The sequence below is a fragment of the Puma concolor genome, chromosome E1 (genome assembly GCF_028749965.1).
Source record: "Puma concolor isolate L17-30 chromosome E1, mPumCon1.1.hap2, whole genome shotgun sequence".
NCBI lineage: Eukaryota > Metazoa > Chordata > Mammalia > Carnivora > Felidae > Puma > Puma concolor.
Window position 1 is genome coordinate 3,150,994 of NC_141680.1, and position 16,328 is coordinate 3,167,321.

At 61.4% G+C, this 16,328-nt stretch overlaps 1 protein-coding gene across 1 annotated transcript; it reads right to left on the reverse strand.

Annotated features, from left to right (window-relative positions):
* Nucleotides 1-674: 674 nt before the first annotated feature.
* On the reverse strand, nucleotides 675-11,173 carry ALOX12B (arachidonate 12-lipoxygenase, 12R type). Its single transcript, XM_086685917.1, has 15 exons — nucleotides 10,764-11,173; nucleotides 9,526-9,730; nucleotides 7,056-7,137; nucleotides 6,830-6,916; nucleotides 6,590-6,712; nucleotides 6,212-6,315; nucleotides 5,727-5,899; nucleotides 5,373-5,516; nucleotides 4,042-4,245; nucleotides 3,741-3,827; nucleotides 3,305-3,474; nucleotides 2,961-3,082; nucleotides 1,403-1,503; nucleotides 1,060-1,230; nucleotides 675-903 (listed from the first exon to the last, which is right to left on the reverse strand). Exons 1-15 carry the CDS (start codon nucleotides 10,908-10,910, stop codon nucleotides 724-726), a joined length of 2,100 nt encoding a protein of 699 aa, XP_086542043.1. The 5' UTR covers nucleotides 10,911-11,173; the 3' UTR covers nucleotides 675-723.
* Between the last annotated feature and the right edge of the window lie 5,155 nt (nucleotides 11,174-16,328).

The window sequence follows — 16,328 nt, forward strand, 5'->3', positions numbered from 1 at the left end:
GAGCAGGCTGGGCTCCTTGGTGGGCAGAGCCTGGGGTGAGACGGTGGCTGGCAGTGTGGTTTAGTATAACACGGGTTCACAGTAGGTGGAGCTTAGGGCCCTCGGGCTTGAGCGGCAGGCTGGGCTCAGGGTGGTCTCTTGCCTGGGCGGATGCATAATTTGTTTCAAGTTGGACTAGTCTTGGGGGGGGGAATCTGTCTGACTAGGTGGGTGGGGGGCAGGTGGTGCTCTGTCCTTGGGTAGGTATTCTGGGGAACTGGGGCCCTCAGTGGTCTGGGTCCCCAGGCAGGGGGACTTAAGGTGGACCAGAATCGCTTTGGGTTGCAAGACAGGGCCGGGGTATCGCATGGGGTGCAGAGGTCCCGGCCTGCTCTCCCGCTGCAGTCCCCAAGAGCACCTTGTCACCTCCCAGGATGTCACCGAGGAGCCCCGGCGGCAAGGCATCACCGCCTTCCAGAGCCTCCTGGCCTGGACATGGGGTGGGGGGTGGGGGGCAGACGAGGGGCCTGGTGCCACCCTGAGCCTACCTGGACCCCGCTGCGGTGAAGGGCACGGCAGTGTGGGCGCCGGGACACCGCAGCCCGCACCCCCGCACCCCACGGCACCCTCCGTAAATGGCCACACACACTGGCTGACCCACGGCCGTTTGAAGTGACAATTTTTTTTTTTTTTTTTTTTTGGAAAACGGATGCAGGCGAGGAGAGGCGAGGCGGGAGCGCGGCCCTAGATGGAAATGCTGTTCTCTATTAGCACCGGGTCCAGGTAGTAGTAGGGGACCGGGAGGTCCTTGTTGCGCTGGCGGATGTCGTGCGAGATCTGGGCCAGGCGCTGGCGGAGGACCTCCATGCTCCTCCGCGGGGCCTCCTCCACGAAGTGGATGTCAGGGAAGTGGCCCAGGGGCCGCTGCGGACACGGAACGGGGCAGCTGCGACCGACCGGCCCCCAGCTCTCCGCTTTCCGCAACCTGCCCCTCCCCTCCCCCCCTTGACACCCCTCCCCCAGCCCCCAGCCCTCCCTCCGCCTGCCCCCGGGGTAACCCCACCCCCGGCCCCAGGGCACCTTGTCGTCAGGCTCCCGGCTGAGGGTCCAGAGCACCAACAGGGTGATGCACGTGGTTTTCACATCCGGCAACGTGTCCATGTAGCTGTCCCGAGTGGTCAGCCCCTTGGCCTGCATGGGTGGTTTCCTCATGGACGACGGGAAGTTGGGCATCCAGGCGGTGTACTCCAGCTGGAGGTGGGGCAGCGGCGGGGGGAGGCGGGGGTCAGAGAGCACCCCGGGACGCTGGGGCTTTCAACTGAGCTAGGGACGGAAGCTGGGACTTGGCGGGGAGGAGGCCCGACCAGGGATGACGGCTGAGGTTGGGCCTGAGGTTGGGGCCGGGGCTGGGGGGCGTAGGTACCTGCCCGGTGTTGACGGCGGCGTGCTTGGCGGAGCAGGTGTAGATGACTATAGTGACATATCGGATCAGCTCAGGCACTGTTCGCAAGCACTGAGGGAAGCCTGGGGGGGGGGGGGGGGGGGGCGCGGGGACGCCCAGGAGGCGTCAGTCCCGCCTGGTCCCCGATGGCCGGTAGAGGGCGCCAACAGGCCCGGCTCCCGCGCGTCCGGCCCACACTCCAAGCTGCCACCTCCCTGGGGCGCTCATCCCGCCCGCTTGGCCCTCCTGTGACCATAACTCCAATCCCCCACCCACTCACCCGCCCCCGTCCAGACCACCTTGGGAGGCGGCCCCAAGTGGCCTTGACCAGAGGTCCTCCGGAGCAGCTCCGGGCACCTGTCTGAGGTCGGGCCCTCCTGTCTTTCTTCCAGCTCCCTTAGGGGGGCCCCTCTGGTCCCAGGACTCAGGAGGGGAAAGGCTTTGGAAGAATCCTGGCTTTCCTGCCCTGACTCAGCACAGTCCCCTCCCACCACACACACACACACACACACACACACACACATACACACATACTCTTCTGAACCTTTGCACTCACGCCAGATGGATTTCTCAGTAGCCTGGCCCTTGGTCTCACACCCAATGTAGCTGCCAGCTTCTCTTACCTGTTACCCGCCCCCCCCCTCCCCTGCTCATGCTCGCTCTCTCTCCCTCTCTCTCAAAATAAAAATAAACTTAACAAAACAAAGCTGATCTCCTTGCAGATGCCTCCACGGCCCCCTCTAGTGTTCAGGGTGATTCCAACCTCCTGAACCAGGGCCCGCGACTGTCCCCCGCTCATGGCTTCAGCCTTAGTTCAGCCCCACGGAGAGCCTGGCCAACCCCCACCCTCAGAGCAGTAGCTGGGGCCTCTGAGCTCTCGGTGCTCCCCCTGCCCACTCTGGCTTCCCACCCAGAGCTCTTCAACCCCCCCTCCAGCCCCTCCCGGCTAACCTCCCCGTCCTGCAGGTCCTGGCCAGATGTTAGCCCAGATGTTGCATCTCAGCCTGCTGCTCTCCCCCTGCTCTCCCTCCACCTCCCACCCCTCCTCCACCCGGATTAGGTGCCTCCCCTGGGCTCCTGCACACGGCCCCGCCTGCAGCAGTCCCGAGATAGTATAATTGCCCATGTACTTGAGTGGGCACCCCACCCTGGAGACCGTGAACTTGAGGGCAGGCACCTGTATCTCTCCTTCCCTTTGCCTCCTAGCCACCAGCACGGCGTCGTCACATCACAGATGCTCACTGAATATTGGTTCAGTGGTACCCAAGTGATGACCTCAGGATGTTCCTTCCCGCCCTCCTGGGCCCTCCCAGCCTCCCCACCTCCAGCATGCTCCAGCCTTTCCTGTTTGAGCTCATGCCCCATATCTCAGTCCGCAGAGATGACCCTGCCCCCCACCCCCAGCCCCTGAGTTCACGCATGGACACACGGGCAGCCACGTTTCCTTCCCCAGCCTCTCCGAGACTTGGCTCCCTCGGTCCCCAACAAGACCTGCTGTGGCCCAGCCGGGAGGGCCCATCCCACAGCCCCGGGCCCCTACCTGAGCTCTCACGCCCTAGCAGGCACTGCTTAAATATCTCCTGCACCCAGGACTGCAATTCTGGGTCACCCTCCACGGCTGCGTCACACGGGTAATAGTAGGTGATGATCTCGGTCACATACCTGATGGGGGGGGCAGGCCTCAGTTTGGATCCTCCTCCTGCCCTCCCCACTTTTCTTACCTCCCCCAGGATGCCCTGGCCTTGGCCGCCCCAGGCCTGGGGGCGGGCACGTGCTGTGGGGCAAACACAGCATCAGACCCAGGCTCGGGTCAAGTCCTTAAAAGCTCCCTGCGCCCTGCGAGGGCGTCCGCCCGAGTGCCACCCACTGCGGGCCCGGCCTCACCTCTCTAGCGCGTCCCACACTGCCAAGGAGTCGTCTCGGTAATAATATCCTGGCAGGTCCTGGACCCCACGCTCCACAAAATCATTGGGGAGGTAGAGGCTCTCATAGGTGGTCTCTGACAGAGCCCGCACCATCACCTCCGCAAAGCCTTCCAGGCCTAGGGACATGCCCTGTCGGGGAGGAGGCAGACTCTGAGGCTGGCAGGGCCTCCCTGCTGAGGGTCACACCCGTCACACACACAGCCCAGCGATGCCCCTCCAGCCCCCGCCCCATGCATGCCCACACTCCGGGCCAGCGCCCCCCTCTGCACCCCTGTAAACCGGTCCCCTCCGGCCGTGCCCCCTCCCAATCTCAAGTGGGAAATTCAGCTTTTCGCCTCCCCATGAAGGCCGGCAGGGTAGCAGGTGCCTTGCTGGGCTCAGGGCACACGTCTTACCCTGGCAGAGAGCCCCCCCTCGTTGAGGAGGAGGGCGCGCCCGATGCTGTTGATCTGGATGGTGTAGCGGGTATGGGGGACGAGGAGCTACGGGAGACAGACCAGGAGAGAGGACCACGGTTACCCCCCAGAGGACGGGGCACCCCCTTCCTTGTGCAGCGCTACGCCCTCTGACTTTAGGAAGTCCCCACCCCGAGCCCGCTCTTGGGGGTCCCTGGCTGCCTCCCCGAGTCTCAGTGGAGTCCCTCTACCTGCTGGCGAGCCAGGTACCTTTCTGAGGCCCCCGGGGCCAAAGCCGTACCTTGTAGAGAGGGTGACACATGGGCAGCTGTCTCAGCATGGCCAGGCAGAAGGCCTCCGCGATGAGGTGCGTCTCCAGCAGGTGCGAGATGGCCTCGTGGCAGTAGAACTCGGCGTAGCGCACCCACGTCTTGGCCAGCAGCCAGTCCCACTCCGAGTCACTCGGCAGGAAGATGGGGCTCTCGGGCCCCGGGGTCTGGCTGAGCTGGGGACGGGGAAGGAGGGAGAGTTAAGTGAGGACGGACACATACACACACACACACATACACACACACACACACGGGCCCCCCCCCCCCCTGCAGGAAGGAGGCAGAGAAGAGCCCGAGGAGGTAAAAATGCCACTCCATACACTCGAGGCCCTCTGGTCCCCTGAGCACACCAGGGCCCTTCCTCCTGCCTCACATTTGTTCTTGATGTCCCCTCTGCCTGCAATGCTTCCCCCCCCCCCACCTGGAAGCTCCCACTCATTTCTTAAGAAGCAGCACAAGGGGCACCTGAGTGGCTCAGTGGGTTAGGCATCCGACTCTTGATTTCAGCTCCAGTCCTGATTTCTTGGTTCGGGAGTTCGAGCCCCGGGTCAGGCTCTGTGCTGGCTGTGTGGAGCCTGCTTGGGATTCTCTCCCCGCCCCCCGTTCCTCCCTTGCTTGTGCTCTTTCTCTCTCTCTCAAAATAAATAAACTTAAGAAAAGAAAAAGAAAAAGCAGCTCACAAGTTGCCTGAGAAGCCTCCCTTATGTCAACCCCACAGTCGCCCCGTTCAGCTGCAGGAGTTGTGCACTGCGCAAGGGTACCCAGCCCCCTGGGGCAGAGGAAGTCCCTGGAATCTAGCCTACGCTGTTCCACTAATGAGCCAGGAACATCAGAGTTTGGCTGAACCCCGTCCCCAGAGGGATGCCTTTTTCTAATTTGGACATGATGCTGGTGGAGACCCCTGGAAACATAGTACCTCGGTTCCCTTTCCTGCCAGGCCACTCTCTCTCAAGGCAGCGGCCACGTCTGATTAGCTCAGTGTTTCCAGCAGAGGGCTGGCCCACGGCAGGTGTTGGCTTCTCGAGCAAATGGATGACTGGACCCAAAGAGACAAGCTTGAACAACCAAGCACATCCCCATCTGGTCACCTCTGTGTGCGCGCACCCAGTGTGCCCATTCTACGCACGGGGACTTGCACACAAGTGCACGCCCAGAGACCCGAGTTCATGCACCGGCATACAAGCATCCAGTGGTCTGATGGGCCACCGGGGCCTCAGTCTAAGGCTCACACACAGGGCCACACACCAGGCTCTCGCGTTGGCAACACGCTCACACAGCGGCCCCCCGCCTGCACCACAGGCACCTGGATGGCGATGGGCATCATGTTCCCTTCCGGGCCAAAGTGCAGCAGGCAGAGCGGGGCACAGTGATGCTGCTTCCTTCCGTTGAGCTCGATGCTGGGGATGCCTTCCAAGATGCGGTAGTCGGCCAGGTAAATGTTCCCCTTCTGGAAGGGGGCCGAAAGGGGAGGGCAGGTGAGCGCCAACGCGCCGGACCTGGGACTCACGCCTTGGGTGCGGAGTGCCCCGCGCCCCCAGGGGGCAGGGGTTGGCCAGAGACCCGAGCGGGAATGCAGGAGCGGAGGGCACTCTGGGGGCAGCAAAGGTGGGTGGGAAGAGACGGGGAGGCCAGGGATCCCCTCCGGATGGGGCCTCACCTCCAGCTCCGCTTGCAGGCACGTCCCCTCGCCCAAGAACGGGGCCACCATGTCGTCCGTGACGGGGAACTTGTCTGGGATCTGCGTGCAGCGGCGGAGCAGGCCTGGGTTGATGCCGTTGAGGTACTGATACCCAAAGAAGCTGTCTTCTGTCCAGTGCTCGGCCACGTACTCTGGGGAGGGGGAGATGGTACCCGGTCATCCTCAGGGACAGAGAAGCGTGGGGCTGAGGCCCTGGACAGAGGAAGATCGGGGATCCCAGAAAGCCCCCAGCCTCCGCTTGAGCGGCTGGAGACGCCCAGGGCGGCATTTTCCCTGAGGCCGCCAGGGGGCGCGCCCGCCCTTCTGGTCCCCTCGGCCTCGGCTTCACCCCGCGCCCCGCCTCCCGCGGCCCCGACGGGGGTCCCGCCTCCAGCGCGCGCCCGCCGCTCCTCCGGCCGGAGGCCGCCTGGCTCCCCGGGTTCGGTGCGCGATGCCCCTCGTACCGGAGATGATGGACTTGTTGGCAGGGAAAATTTTCTTGATGTCCTTCAGCCTCTTCCACGACTGCTTGCAGTCCACCAGGCCGCGGAGTTTGAAGCCCAGCGCCCTAGGGACGGGGTTCGAGGGGGAGACGCTCAGAGAGGCAGCCGCCAGCCCCGCCGAGGCCCCTGGCCGCCTGGCCTCCGGGCCCAGAGCACCAGGTCCTTCTGCGGCCGGGGGTCTGGCGCCACCTCCCGGGCTCCCCGGTCGTGGCTTCTCAGCTCTCTGCCCGCCCGGATGGCGATCTGTCGCGAGCTCCTGGTGGGGGGGGAGGGGGGAGAGGGCTGCGGTGGAGGCGGGCGCGGAGCCGGGACGGGGACCCCTCACTCGCACACACTCACATGGGCCCCAGGCGGAAGAAGAACGAGGCCGTCTTGATGAAGGAGTAGCGGAGGTTTGAGTTCAGGAACTTGGTGGCCTTGATGTTGATGAGAATCGGGAAACCGGGGATATAACCATTCCACCTGTGGGAGAGAGTGCAGGGCTGGGGCCTGGCACCTGCGGAGCCCCGGGGAAGGTGGAGGGGGCAGAGCCCAGGGGTCAGCCACGGAAGGGGCCCCAGGGCAGCCTCGGGTCCTCACTCAGGCCGGTTGGGGTTTCTCCGCGCAGGCGGGCGGTAACTGGGGATGTGCACGTAGTTGGGTAGGCCGGGAACGAAGACCCTCCAGCTGCGGTGCGGAGAGAAGCCGAGACTGTGGGCCCTGATGCGCATGCGCCAAGGCGGGCCGAGGGCCAAGCCATCGCCCCGCGCCCCCCTCACCGCCACCACCCCCTGACCTCCCGCAGCCCCGGTCGCCCTCTCCTCACTGGTAGAAGTCCTGTTTGGCTCTGATCTCTTCCCGGCGGTGCTCCAGAAGGATCGGCAGCGTGTCGTCCGCTGTCGTCTTTCCTGCCGGGAGACCAAAGAGGAGGCTCAGGGTCTGACCCCCGCCCATTTCAAGGATCCGAATTCAGTTCCAGCCCTCTAGACTGGCCCTGGGGCCCCAGACCAGGAATGGGAAGGTTTACCCAGGAAGAGGGGGCGCGTGTCTCCTCCCAAAAACTCAGAGGAGAGGATCAAGGACCACCCTCCGCCCCCTCGCTCTACGAAGCTGGGTGGTCCGTTTTCTGGACCGACTAAAACGCTATTGAAGAACAGTTATTTAGGGCTTACTACGTACCCAGCACTTTGTAAACACTTTACTTCTGTTAATAATGTAATCCAGGGACACCTGGATGGCTCAGTCGCTTAAGCGACCGCTCCTAATCTGGGCTCAGGTCATGATCTCCCCGTTTGTGAGTTCAAGACCCGCGCCGGGCTCCGCACTGACAGCACAGGGCCTGCTTGAGATTCTGTCTCTCCCTCGCTGTCTGCCCCTCCCCCACGTGCTCTCTATCACTCTCTCTCAAAATAAATAAACTTAAAAAACAATCATAATTTAATCCACACAGGGACAACCTTGCAAGGCAGGTGACTCTTTGTATAGGCCGGAGAGCCAGCTTCCACAATTCCAAAGTCCAAAAGACTATAGAAATCAACTTCGTCTTTTCCACAAGTTAGGCACAAATACCTTGGTGTGCAGGACCCGAGGCTCTACACAGTCTTTATTGAACTCACTTGGTGTAACTATTCATAGTTTTGGCTGCAGAAATATTCATATGTTTGACTAGGGGATGCGCCTGTGGATGCAAGGCATAACGTATGGAGCATGTGAATGGTATATATCGGTATAGATGCATATGTGCGCACATGCTCTAAATGAAATCTGAATTTCAAAACACCCCTGGCCCCAAAAGTTTCAGCCAAGGGACCAGATCGGCTTGCTCATTTTACAAGGAGGAAACGGTCAGCTGGGCTCCGAACTTTGTCGGACGTCCCGGCGGGTAGTCCCAGGCTGGCACGTTTCTACACAGCAGCCCCGTCATTTTCCCGTGAGGCCCTCCTCGCCACCCTCCCCTTCCTCCACGTCCCTCAGCTTATGCTGTGTTCTGGGTGGACAGTGTCCAACCCGGAGACCCAGCTCGGCTTTATCCCCCGGTGAGGGGCCCAGCCAGTGACTCAGGCCTCCCCGCCCTGCTCTCCCCGAGGCTGCCCCGCCCGGCCCCATTCCTGCCCTTCCCCTGCTTCCATGCACTCAGACCTATGGCTGCGGGAAGATGCTCCCGCCCCCCTGTGAGACTCTCCCCTTGGCCCTCCCCACCCTCCCCAAGGCCTGCCTTCCTCCCCACCCCTGCCTCTTTCCCCAGCTCGCTCAGTGCCCCTGCTGCCGGGGACACGAGAAATGGAGGAAGGTGATCAGCTGCCTGGGGGGGGGGGGGGAGACCCAAGCCCCCACCCTCCCCCCATGTCTGTGCCCTGCCCTCCTGTCCACTTTGAGGGAGGCTGGACAGAAGCTGGGACGGTGGGGCCAAGATGACAGAAGAGGACAAGCCTGTAGTCCCCATGTAGCAGCCGCGTATCAGGAAGCAGAGCCAAGGCCACCAGACAAGGGCGGTGGCAGGGGGTGGACGCAAGGAGCTTAGACACTCCCTGTCCCTCTTCCAGGGCAGTAACCGAGTGACTGGGAGAATAGCCCTGCGGCCTTGACCAGGCACCAGGGAAAACCCAGCCTCGTGCTGGGCCATGATGGAGCCTTGATGGAAGAAGGGGGGGGGGGGGCGCCTTCTGGAGCAGCACTGAGCCCTGCTAGAGATATAAGGTGTCCTAATGGGGTGGTAGGGAGGCCTTTGGGGCCATAGGACATCCCCTCAAGTCCACAAAATGCGCAGTTAGACGCCCAGGGCTCCTATGACAAGGTTCAGACCCTCGCGCTCTGTCCTGTGGAGACGTGTTGAGCGAACACGGCTTCCTGACAGAACGTGCAGCAGCTGGGGCGATGGGGCCTCCCCATCAGAGTGACGAGGCCTCGTGCTGCAGGGACGGACCTCGCTGGAGTCACGGGGGGGTCTTTCTGGAGCGGCAGACACGGCACGTGGCACAGACAGGGCACCCGAGGCCCGTACTCAGCGCAGCCACGGGTCTCCGCAGTGGCGGGAGTCAGGGGTAGGACTGCGGGGGAGCTAATGGAGAGCACGCTTGTCTCAGCCCGGACCTGGGGTCCTGAGACCCTGAGGGTGGCCCCAACCTCCTTCCTGTCTGTCCCTGCAGGCTGCAGCCCAGCGCTGGGCCCCACGGCGGCAATGACCCAGGGTGATGCGCGAGAGCGTCAGGTGTTCCCGGGAGGCCCTGTGGGGGCCCGGCGGGTGACAGGTGGGAGCGAGGGGCCCGGCGGCACCGGGAGGGGTGCCGAGGGCTTGCCTGTGGCCTCCCTGAGCGCCAGGGTCTCGTAGCCATCCATCCACTGGTAGGCGGGGAAGTGGTACACACGGCCGCCGGGCGCACAGATCTGCACGTAGTTACAGTACCAGGAGTTTTTGGGTAAGAAGGAGTGACGCTCCTTGTGCAGGCGGATGATGATGAGCTCCCCCAGGTCCTGCTGGCACCGGACGGTGTATTCATCCACCTGGCCAGGGCACAGGGCCGGGTGAGCGGGCAGGACTGGCCCCCGGCCCCTCAGGCCTCCCGCCCACCGATCTGGGCCCTCACCCAGGCTCCGCTCTGCTGAGGGGGTGCCGCGCTCACCGCGCTGGGCTGGGACGACTCGATCTGGATCTGGTTTCTCCTCCCCCAACTCCTAGTCGGCGGGCACCTGCTGGGCCCTTCTACCCAGGGCTGAGCAGGAAGGATACGCCCCCCCCCTCCGATCACAGCCACCCTCCCCAGGCCCCACCCTCCCGCCCTCCTTAGCCACTTGAGGCTGCAGGAGGCCATGCTGCCCCCCAGGGGGTGGACCCCAAAGGGGTCCAGGTGGGGTCCAGGGCCCCCCAGACCTCCTACAGGCTTAGAGCGAGGCAGAGGTGGTCCCGCCAGCCCCCTTTGCTCCTACTTGTCAATGAAGATGTGGAGAGACAGAAGTGGCCACATAGACAGAGTGCCCAATTAAGAGGATGTAGAGGCAGGTGGCTGGACCTGACTCGGAATCAGGGCCGAGGGACCAGCAAAGGGTGTCTCCCATCAGGGAGCAGGCGGGCCCCGCTGGACAGGCTGGTCTGATGCCATTTTAAGCCACAGAGAATCCAATGTGCATTTAAGCCAGTTATGATGGAACTTCCCTTAGGAAGACTAAGGGTGGGAGGGGGAGGGATGGGGGGGAGGCCGAGATGAGGGGTGTGGATGAGCGATAGAGAGGAAGCGAGAAGAGGTGAGAAAAGGCAGGGAGAGAGGAGAAACGGCCACACAGGGGCGGGAGGTGACAGACCGGGGATGAGGCAGGATGGCCCAGAGAGCAGAGACCCCTGGGAGCCAGGTCTGGGGGGAGGGCGGAGGGGGGAGGGCATCTGGAGTTGCCCTTGGGAACTTTCAGAGCCCCCCACCACCACACGTACACACACATTCACCCCCAAACACACTCCTATGCCACACACATACACACTCACACACATCACACACAGACTCACAAATCACACCCATGCACACACACACATGACCATACTCACCGCCCCGGTTGCAAAGTCTCTCCCGAAATGGTTCAGCAGCTGCTTGTGGCTCTCTCCTTGGGTCCCCACAATGGTCAGCGAGATGGAATCCATCGTGCCCGACAAGAGGTCGGTACCCGTGGCCACCTTGACTTTGTAGGTGGCCATGGCTACTCCTCAGGAGGCAGGAGGGAGGGCTTGAGTCCAGACTCCTCGGGGGCCGCACGGGGGCCCAGACCAGGCAGGGGAAGCCAGACGGGGAGACGTGGACGGGGCCAGCCTCCCGAGAGGGAGAGGTGAGGCAAGGACGTCTGGCCCCCAGGGCAGCTCGGAGCCCAGATCTGCGCGCTGGGAGCCGGGCCGGCAGGGCGCTGGGCCTGCTTCTGAGAGGGCGGACCCAAGACGCCCTGGATGAAGGAGGCTTCGGGGCGGGGGAGCCAGTCCAGCCTGCGCCAGGGCCCCAGGGAAGTTAGGGGACAGGGCTGGGCGGGGCCCCCAGATCTGTATCAGCCTAATAAGCGCCTTCCTTCTGCCCGCCCCCATGGGCCACGGCACAAGACACCCCTGCCAAGCAGACCCATGGGCAACGGGGTTACCAGCCTTGGTTCCGGGGCCCCCAGCGGGTGGGAGCGAGGGGACGGGGCCTGACACAAACTCGCCGTCCAACTGGCCTGCTGCCTGGCCGTTCCTCTCCGGGCCACAGGGCAGGCTGTGGCCACAGAGGGGAAGGCTAACTGATCCTCCTGCCCCAGCGCCCTTGAGAGAAAGGGTGACAGGTGCCGACCTTGACCTCGGGTCGCTAGGGCACAGAGAAGCTCCAGAGAGAGGTGATCAGGGAGGGAGAGAGGGTGTCTGTCGCTCTTTGCAGGGCCAGGATCAGCTGGGGAGGAGGGGGGGGCATACAAACATAGATGACAGAGCAAAACTGGGGGCACAAGAAATGCACTAAGGGGTGGGCATGTAATCTGTAGTTTAATCATTACAGAATTCTACACCGCAATTAAAAAAAAGAAGAAGAAAAACAAACCACGGTGATGAATCTCGCAAAGATTATATTGAGTGAAAGATGCCAGGCATAACATAAATGGGTACACGCTGTATCATTCCATCGACACCAAATTTGAGAACAGACGAAACTATGCCACTCTTTTGTTTTTCAGTTTTTTTATGTTTTATTGATTCTTGAGAGAGAGAGAGAGAGAGAGAGAGAGAGAGAGAGAGACAAAGCACGAGCAGGGGAGGGGCAGAGAGCGAGGGGGACACAGAATCGGAAGCAGGCTACAGGCTCCGAACTGTCAGCACAGAGCCCGACGCGGGGCTCGAACCCACGAATCGTGAGATCGTGACCTGAGCCAAGATCAAGATTGGACGCTTAACCAACTGAGCCCCCCAGATACTCCTCTTTCGTTTTATAAAGTACTCATCCTCACCTCCTCCACCCCACCCCACCCCCCCCCAAAAAACTGATGAAGCTAAACAGAGGATTGGAATAAAGGTTGGGCTCCAAGAGACTTGGGCTCGTCTGGAACCAAATCATTCCTTCCTGCCTTCATGCATTCGGGAGATGTTTCTGGAGCACACAGGGTTCCAGGCACCCTTCTAGGCACTGCAGATGCACAGAACAAGTGAAATACTCACAGAGCTTCCTGAAGCCGGAAGAGAAGGAAACAATCATTCGTCTGTTTGGACAGGAAGCGCTCTGGGGAAAACCTGGGGCGGGAAGAGAGGTGGGATTGGGGGCTAGTGTCCCATAGAATCGCAGACGCAGGAGGCATGAGGACTGAGTGGGCCGGGGCCCCAGGACAGAGCTGAGTGTAGGGAGGTGCGGGGGACCGCAGTTAGATGATGGGAGAGAGTGGGAGAGTGAGGGGAGGGTCACACTCCCATCCACCCTGCCTGGACCTGCCTTCTAGCCTTCCGCCCTTAGAGACAGCTGGGGCCAACCAGGAAGCACCATCTCGGATGCCCTCTGGGGAGTCACCCTTCCTCACTGTTGAGGGAAGTTCACACAGCACCCCGGGGCCAAGTTAGGGCCACAGCGGGCTGGGATTCTGAGATGGAGAGAAGATTCCAGTAGGTTCTGGATTGGGTGAGGGTGCGATTCAGGCTGAGCTTAGAGACAGGGTAGTGGTTGGGGTTAGGGAGTGAAATGACCTTCTTAAGACCCAAATGTGCTCAAGTCACCCGCACCCCGTCCCACCCCAGCTCAAGCCTGGCAGTGGCTCCCTCTGACCTTCCGGGGAATGACGGGCAATGACATAGCTCCCACGGCCTGTCTTATAGACTTCATTCCCCCAAGTTCCCCTGTGCTCTCTTCTGCCTGGACAACGTGCCTCCGGCGCCACCAACAGATGCTAACGGAGCCCCTACTGTGTGCCCAGAGGCACTAGTCAGGCCCTAGGTGCGTTCTGTAAACAAAGCAAATTGCTGCCCTTCCCCCTGGAGCTTATGTTCTAGTTCTAGCGGAGGAAACAGATAATACTGTGTACGGATGAAGCAAATACAATATTATGTTCAATGGTGATAAGCGTTGAAGAGAAAAAACAAAGCAGGGAAGGAAATTATAAAGTATGAGGGAGCAGGGGCGCCTGGGTGGCTCAGGTCACGATCTCACGGTTTGTGGGTTCAGGCCCCGCGTCGGGCTCTGTGCTGACAGCTCAGAGCCTGGAGCCTGCTTCGGATTCTGTGTCTCCCTCTTGCTCTCTGCCTCTCCCCTGCTCGCCCGCTCTCTCTCTCTCTCAAAAATAATAAAATAAACATTTAAAAAATTAAAAAATGTATATATATTTTAAAAAACGGATAAGAAGCAAACTTTAGATACAGAGGGGCCAGGGAGGCACTCTTTGACAAGGGGACTTTTGAGTAAAGACATGAAGGGAGGAGAGGGAGAGAGCAGGGGAGGGGCAGAGAGAGGAGGAGAATCCCAAGCAGGCTCCATGCTGTCAACACAGAGCCTGCTGTGGGGCTCAGACTCAACAAACCATAAGATCATGACCTGAGCTGAAACCAGGAGTCAGATGCTTAACCCGCGGAGCCACCCAGGTGCCCCGAAAACATGATTCTTAATGGTTGGATGGGCTGGTGATGAGGACAAGGTCAGGGCTGGGAAGTGCATCAGTGGTGGGACTGGAATCAGGGGTAGGTCTCAGAGAGGAAAGCTGGATTGGGGTTAGCGTGAGGCCTGAGGCGGGGAGGGGGGGGTTGGCGTGGTGACGGCGGGGACAGGAATGGGGTACGGGGATGGGGGCAGGACTGAGAGAAGGCTGAGGGTAGTCATGCCTGTGCTGGGTGACTGGCAGGGCTGTCTCATCCGCCTGGGCACAGTGCTGCCCTTGGGCCAAGGACAGGAGCTGTCAGGCAGGTCAGGCCTGCCCTCCTGGGCTCTGCTCAGCCACCCAGATGACTCTTGGGGGATGCTAGGAGACTGATGGTGCAAATTTGCATCTCAAGATGCAAATTCCACGCGAGCTCTCCCAGCCCCCTACTTTGAAGCCACGCCCCTTTCCTCGAGACTGTGCCCCAGGGGGCTGCTTATCTGGGTGAGGAGCAGGGCGGGGCGGCATGGGAATCGAGACTCAGGGGTTTCCGGAGCGGCCCTTCCAGGCCCCTCTGGGACAGAGTCCAGGGCAGTAGGGGTGAGAGGCCCCGCCTTGACCTTCTATTCCAGTGGTAAAGACAGAGGAGGGGCGGGGCGGGGAGCTGACCCTGGGTGTCACCACAAACGGTCTGCCTCCATCCGCGAAAGCTGCCTCCTCAAATCGGAGCCCATCCTCCACTCCACCCCCCCCCCCCCCCCGCCGATCCCTTTGTCCCCCCCCTCCCCCCCCAAAACGCCGGAGCGGCGGCTCTGGGTTTGATCAGGGCGAGAGTCTCGAGTGGGAATTAGATCCCCGGGGGGAAACAGACGGAGACGAGGGTGGTGGGGATGGGAGCGTGGCCGCGGACACGGATGGGACAGGCACGAGAATGTGGCTGGGCCAAAACGTGGCACCGAGTAGATGCTCACAGGGCTGAAGAACTGGTTCTCCTGGGCCAGGGGTGGACCAGAGAGCAGGGGAGGCACCTGGGAAGGATGCGAGCTCGCTGGCTTGGCTCACTCACAATGGCCACCCACACAGGAAGCTGAGTCCCTTGCTGCTGGGGGGCCCTCCACTGCTTGCCCCACCCCAGCCCTGCAAGGCAGGGAGCAAACCCTGGGGCCCCACCCCCTCCCAGGACACAGAAGAAAAAAAAAGGCAAATGGGGCCACTCTCACGCTTAAAACTCACCAGAGCATAAAACGGTATGGCCCTTAGGTCAAATCCAAGAGTTTACTATGGACTTGGGGACGGGGCGTGACCATCTGGTGCCCACCCGGGTCACCTTATCGCAGCCACTTTGACTTTCTCTCCGGTCCTCAAACACATGCCCCGAAGGGGTCTGGCGCCTGCCCATCCTGGTCTGTAACACCTTCTCCCCCAGACCCATCCTCCCCCACCATGTCGCCCCCACCCAAGGTTGGGCTAACACACCACAGCGGGCAGGGGCAGGGCGGGGAGTCATCTCCATCTCCGCCCCGCCCCCTGAAACCCTCTGGAAGGATTGTGTGCTGCTTCCTGGAGATCCCGAACAGTGTCTAGGGACACAGGAGCCGTGAGGCAAGCAGATCCTGGAATGTCAACCCTGGAAGGGACTTTCCAGGTCTTCTTGTCCCTCCCGTTTATCTGAGACATTTGGGCCACTGAGGTTGAGGCACTAGCTCAAGGCCAACTGGGAAGAGAGGCTGGTGTGCGTCCCACAACACCAGTCTCCTTCCAGACCAAAATAAGAAGCCCCCTATCTGACAGGCTCCAGCCTCTCTCCCGCAGCCTGTCCCCCGAGTTTCCCAGAGCCCGAGCAGAATCCTATGTGCCGCCAGGTTTGTCTCCCCAGTAAATTTTCCTCCAAGCTGGCTTTCTGGGAAACCAGATTCCAGTGATCCGCCTCTGTCCCTCCCTCTCCGGCTTGGGGGCATTTTTAGCACGGCATGCCTTCCAATGCTAACTTGGTGCCCGCCAAGGATTGTCTGGCTATCTGGAGGGACAGGCTGCCTGAGTGTTTTTTTTTTTTAAGTTTATTTATTTATTTTAAGAGAAACAGAGGCAGCGTGAGCAGGGGAGGGGCAGAGAGAGAGAGGTGGGGTGGGGGAGAGAGAGCCCCACCGCTCTGTCAGCGCACAGCCCGCGGTGGGGCTCGAACTCACAAACCGTGAGATCGTGACCTGAGCCAAAAGCAAGAGCCTGCGTGTGGTCTCACACCATGGCAGGCTTCCTGTGGTCTGAAGTCAAAGCCCAGGTTTAAGGGGCCTGACCGTCCAGCCTCTGCCACAGTCCCGGCCACAAAGGGCTGCCTCGGGGTAGTTCTTAGTCCTCCGACCTTGTTCGAAGGTGAACAAAATCTGGGGATTTGGGCTAAATTCTTCGGTTGGAACCCGCCAGCGAGATATCCCCGAACACACCTCCCCATGCACCATGGCACACGGGGACCCTCTTCTCTGAGGATCACGGGCACAGGAAGGGAAAACCCGACCCCCTTCCCGCCCCCAACCCTCGTCCCCTCTCACCCGCC

What these genes read in the sequence shown, in the direction of transcription:
- ALOX12B (XM_086685917.1), bottom strand. Translation starts at nt 10,910, where the DNA reads ATGGCCACCTACAAAGTCAAGGTGGCCACGGGTACCGACCTCTTGTCG. An exon ending in TTCTTCCGCCTGGGGCCCAT is followed by an intron (nt 6,316 to 6,589) that starts GTGAGTGTGTGC and finishes CCCCGTCCCTAG; the next exon opens with GGCGCTGGGCTTCAAACTCC. An exon ending in TGTGTCACCCTCTCTACAAG is followed by an intron (nt 3,828 to 4,041) that starts GTACGGCTTTGG and finishes TGTCTCCCGTAG; the next exon opens with CTCCTCGTCCCCCATACCCG.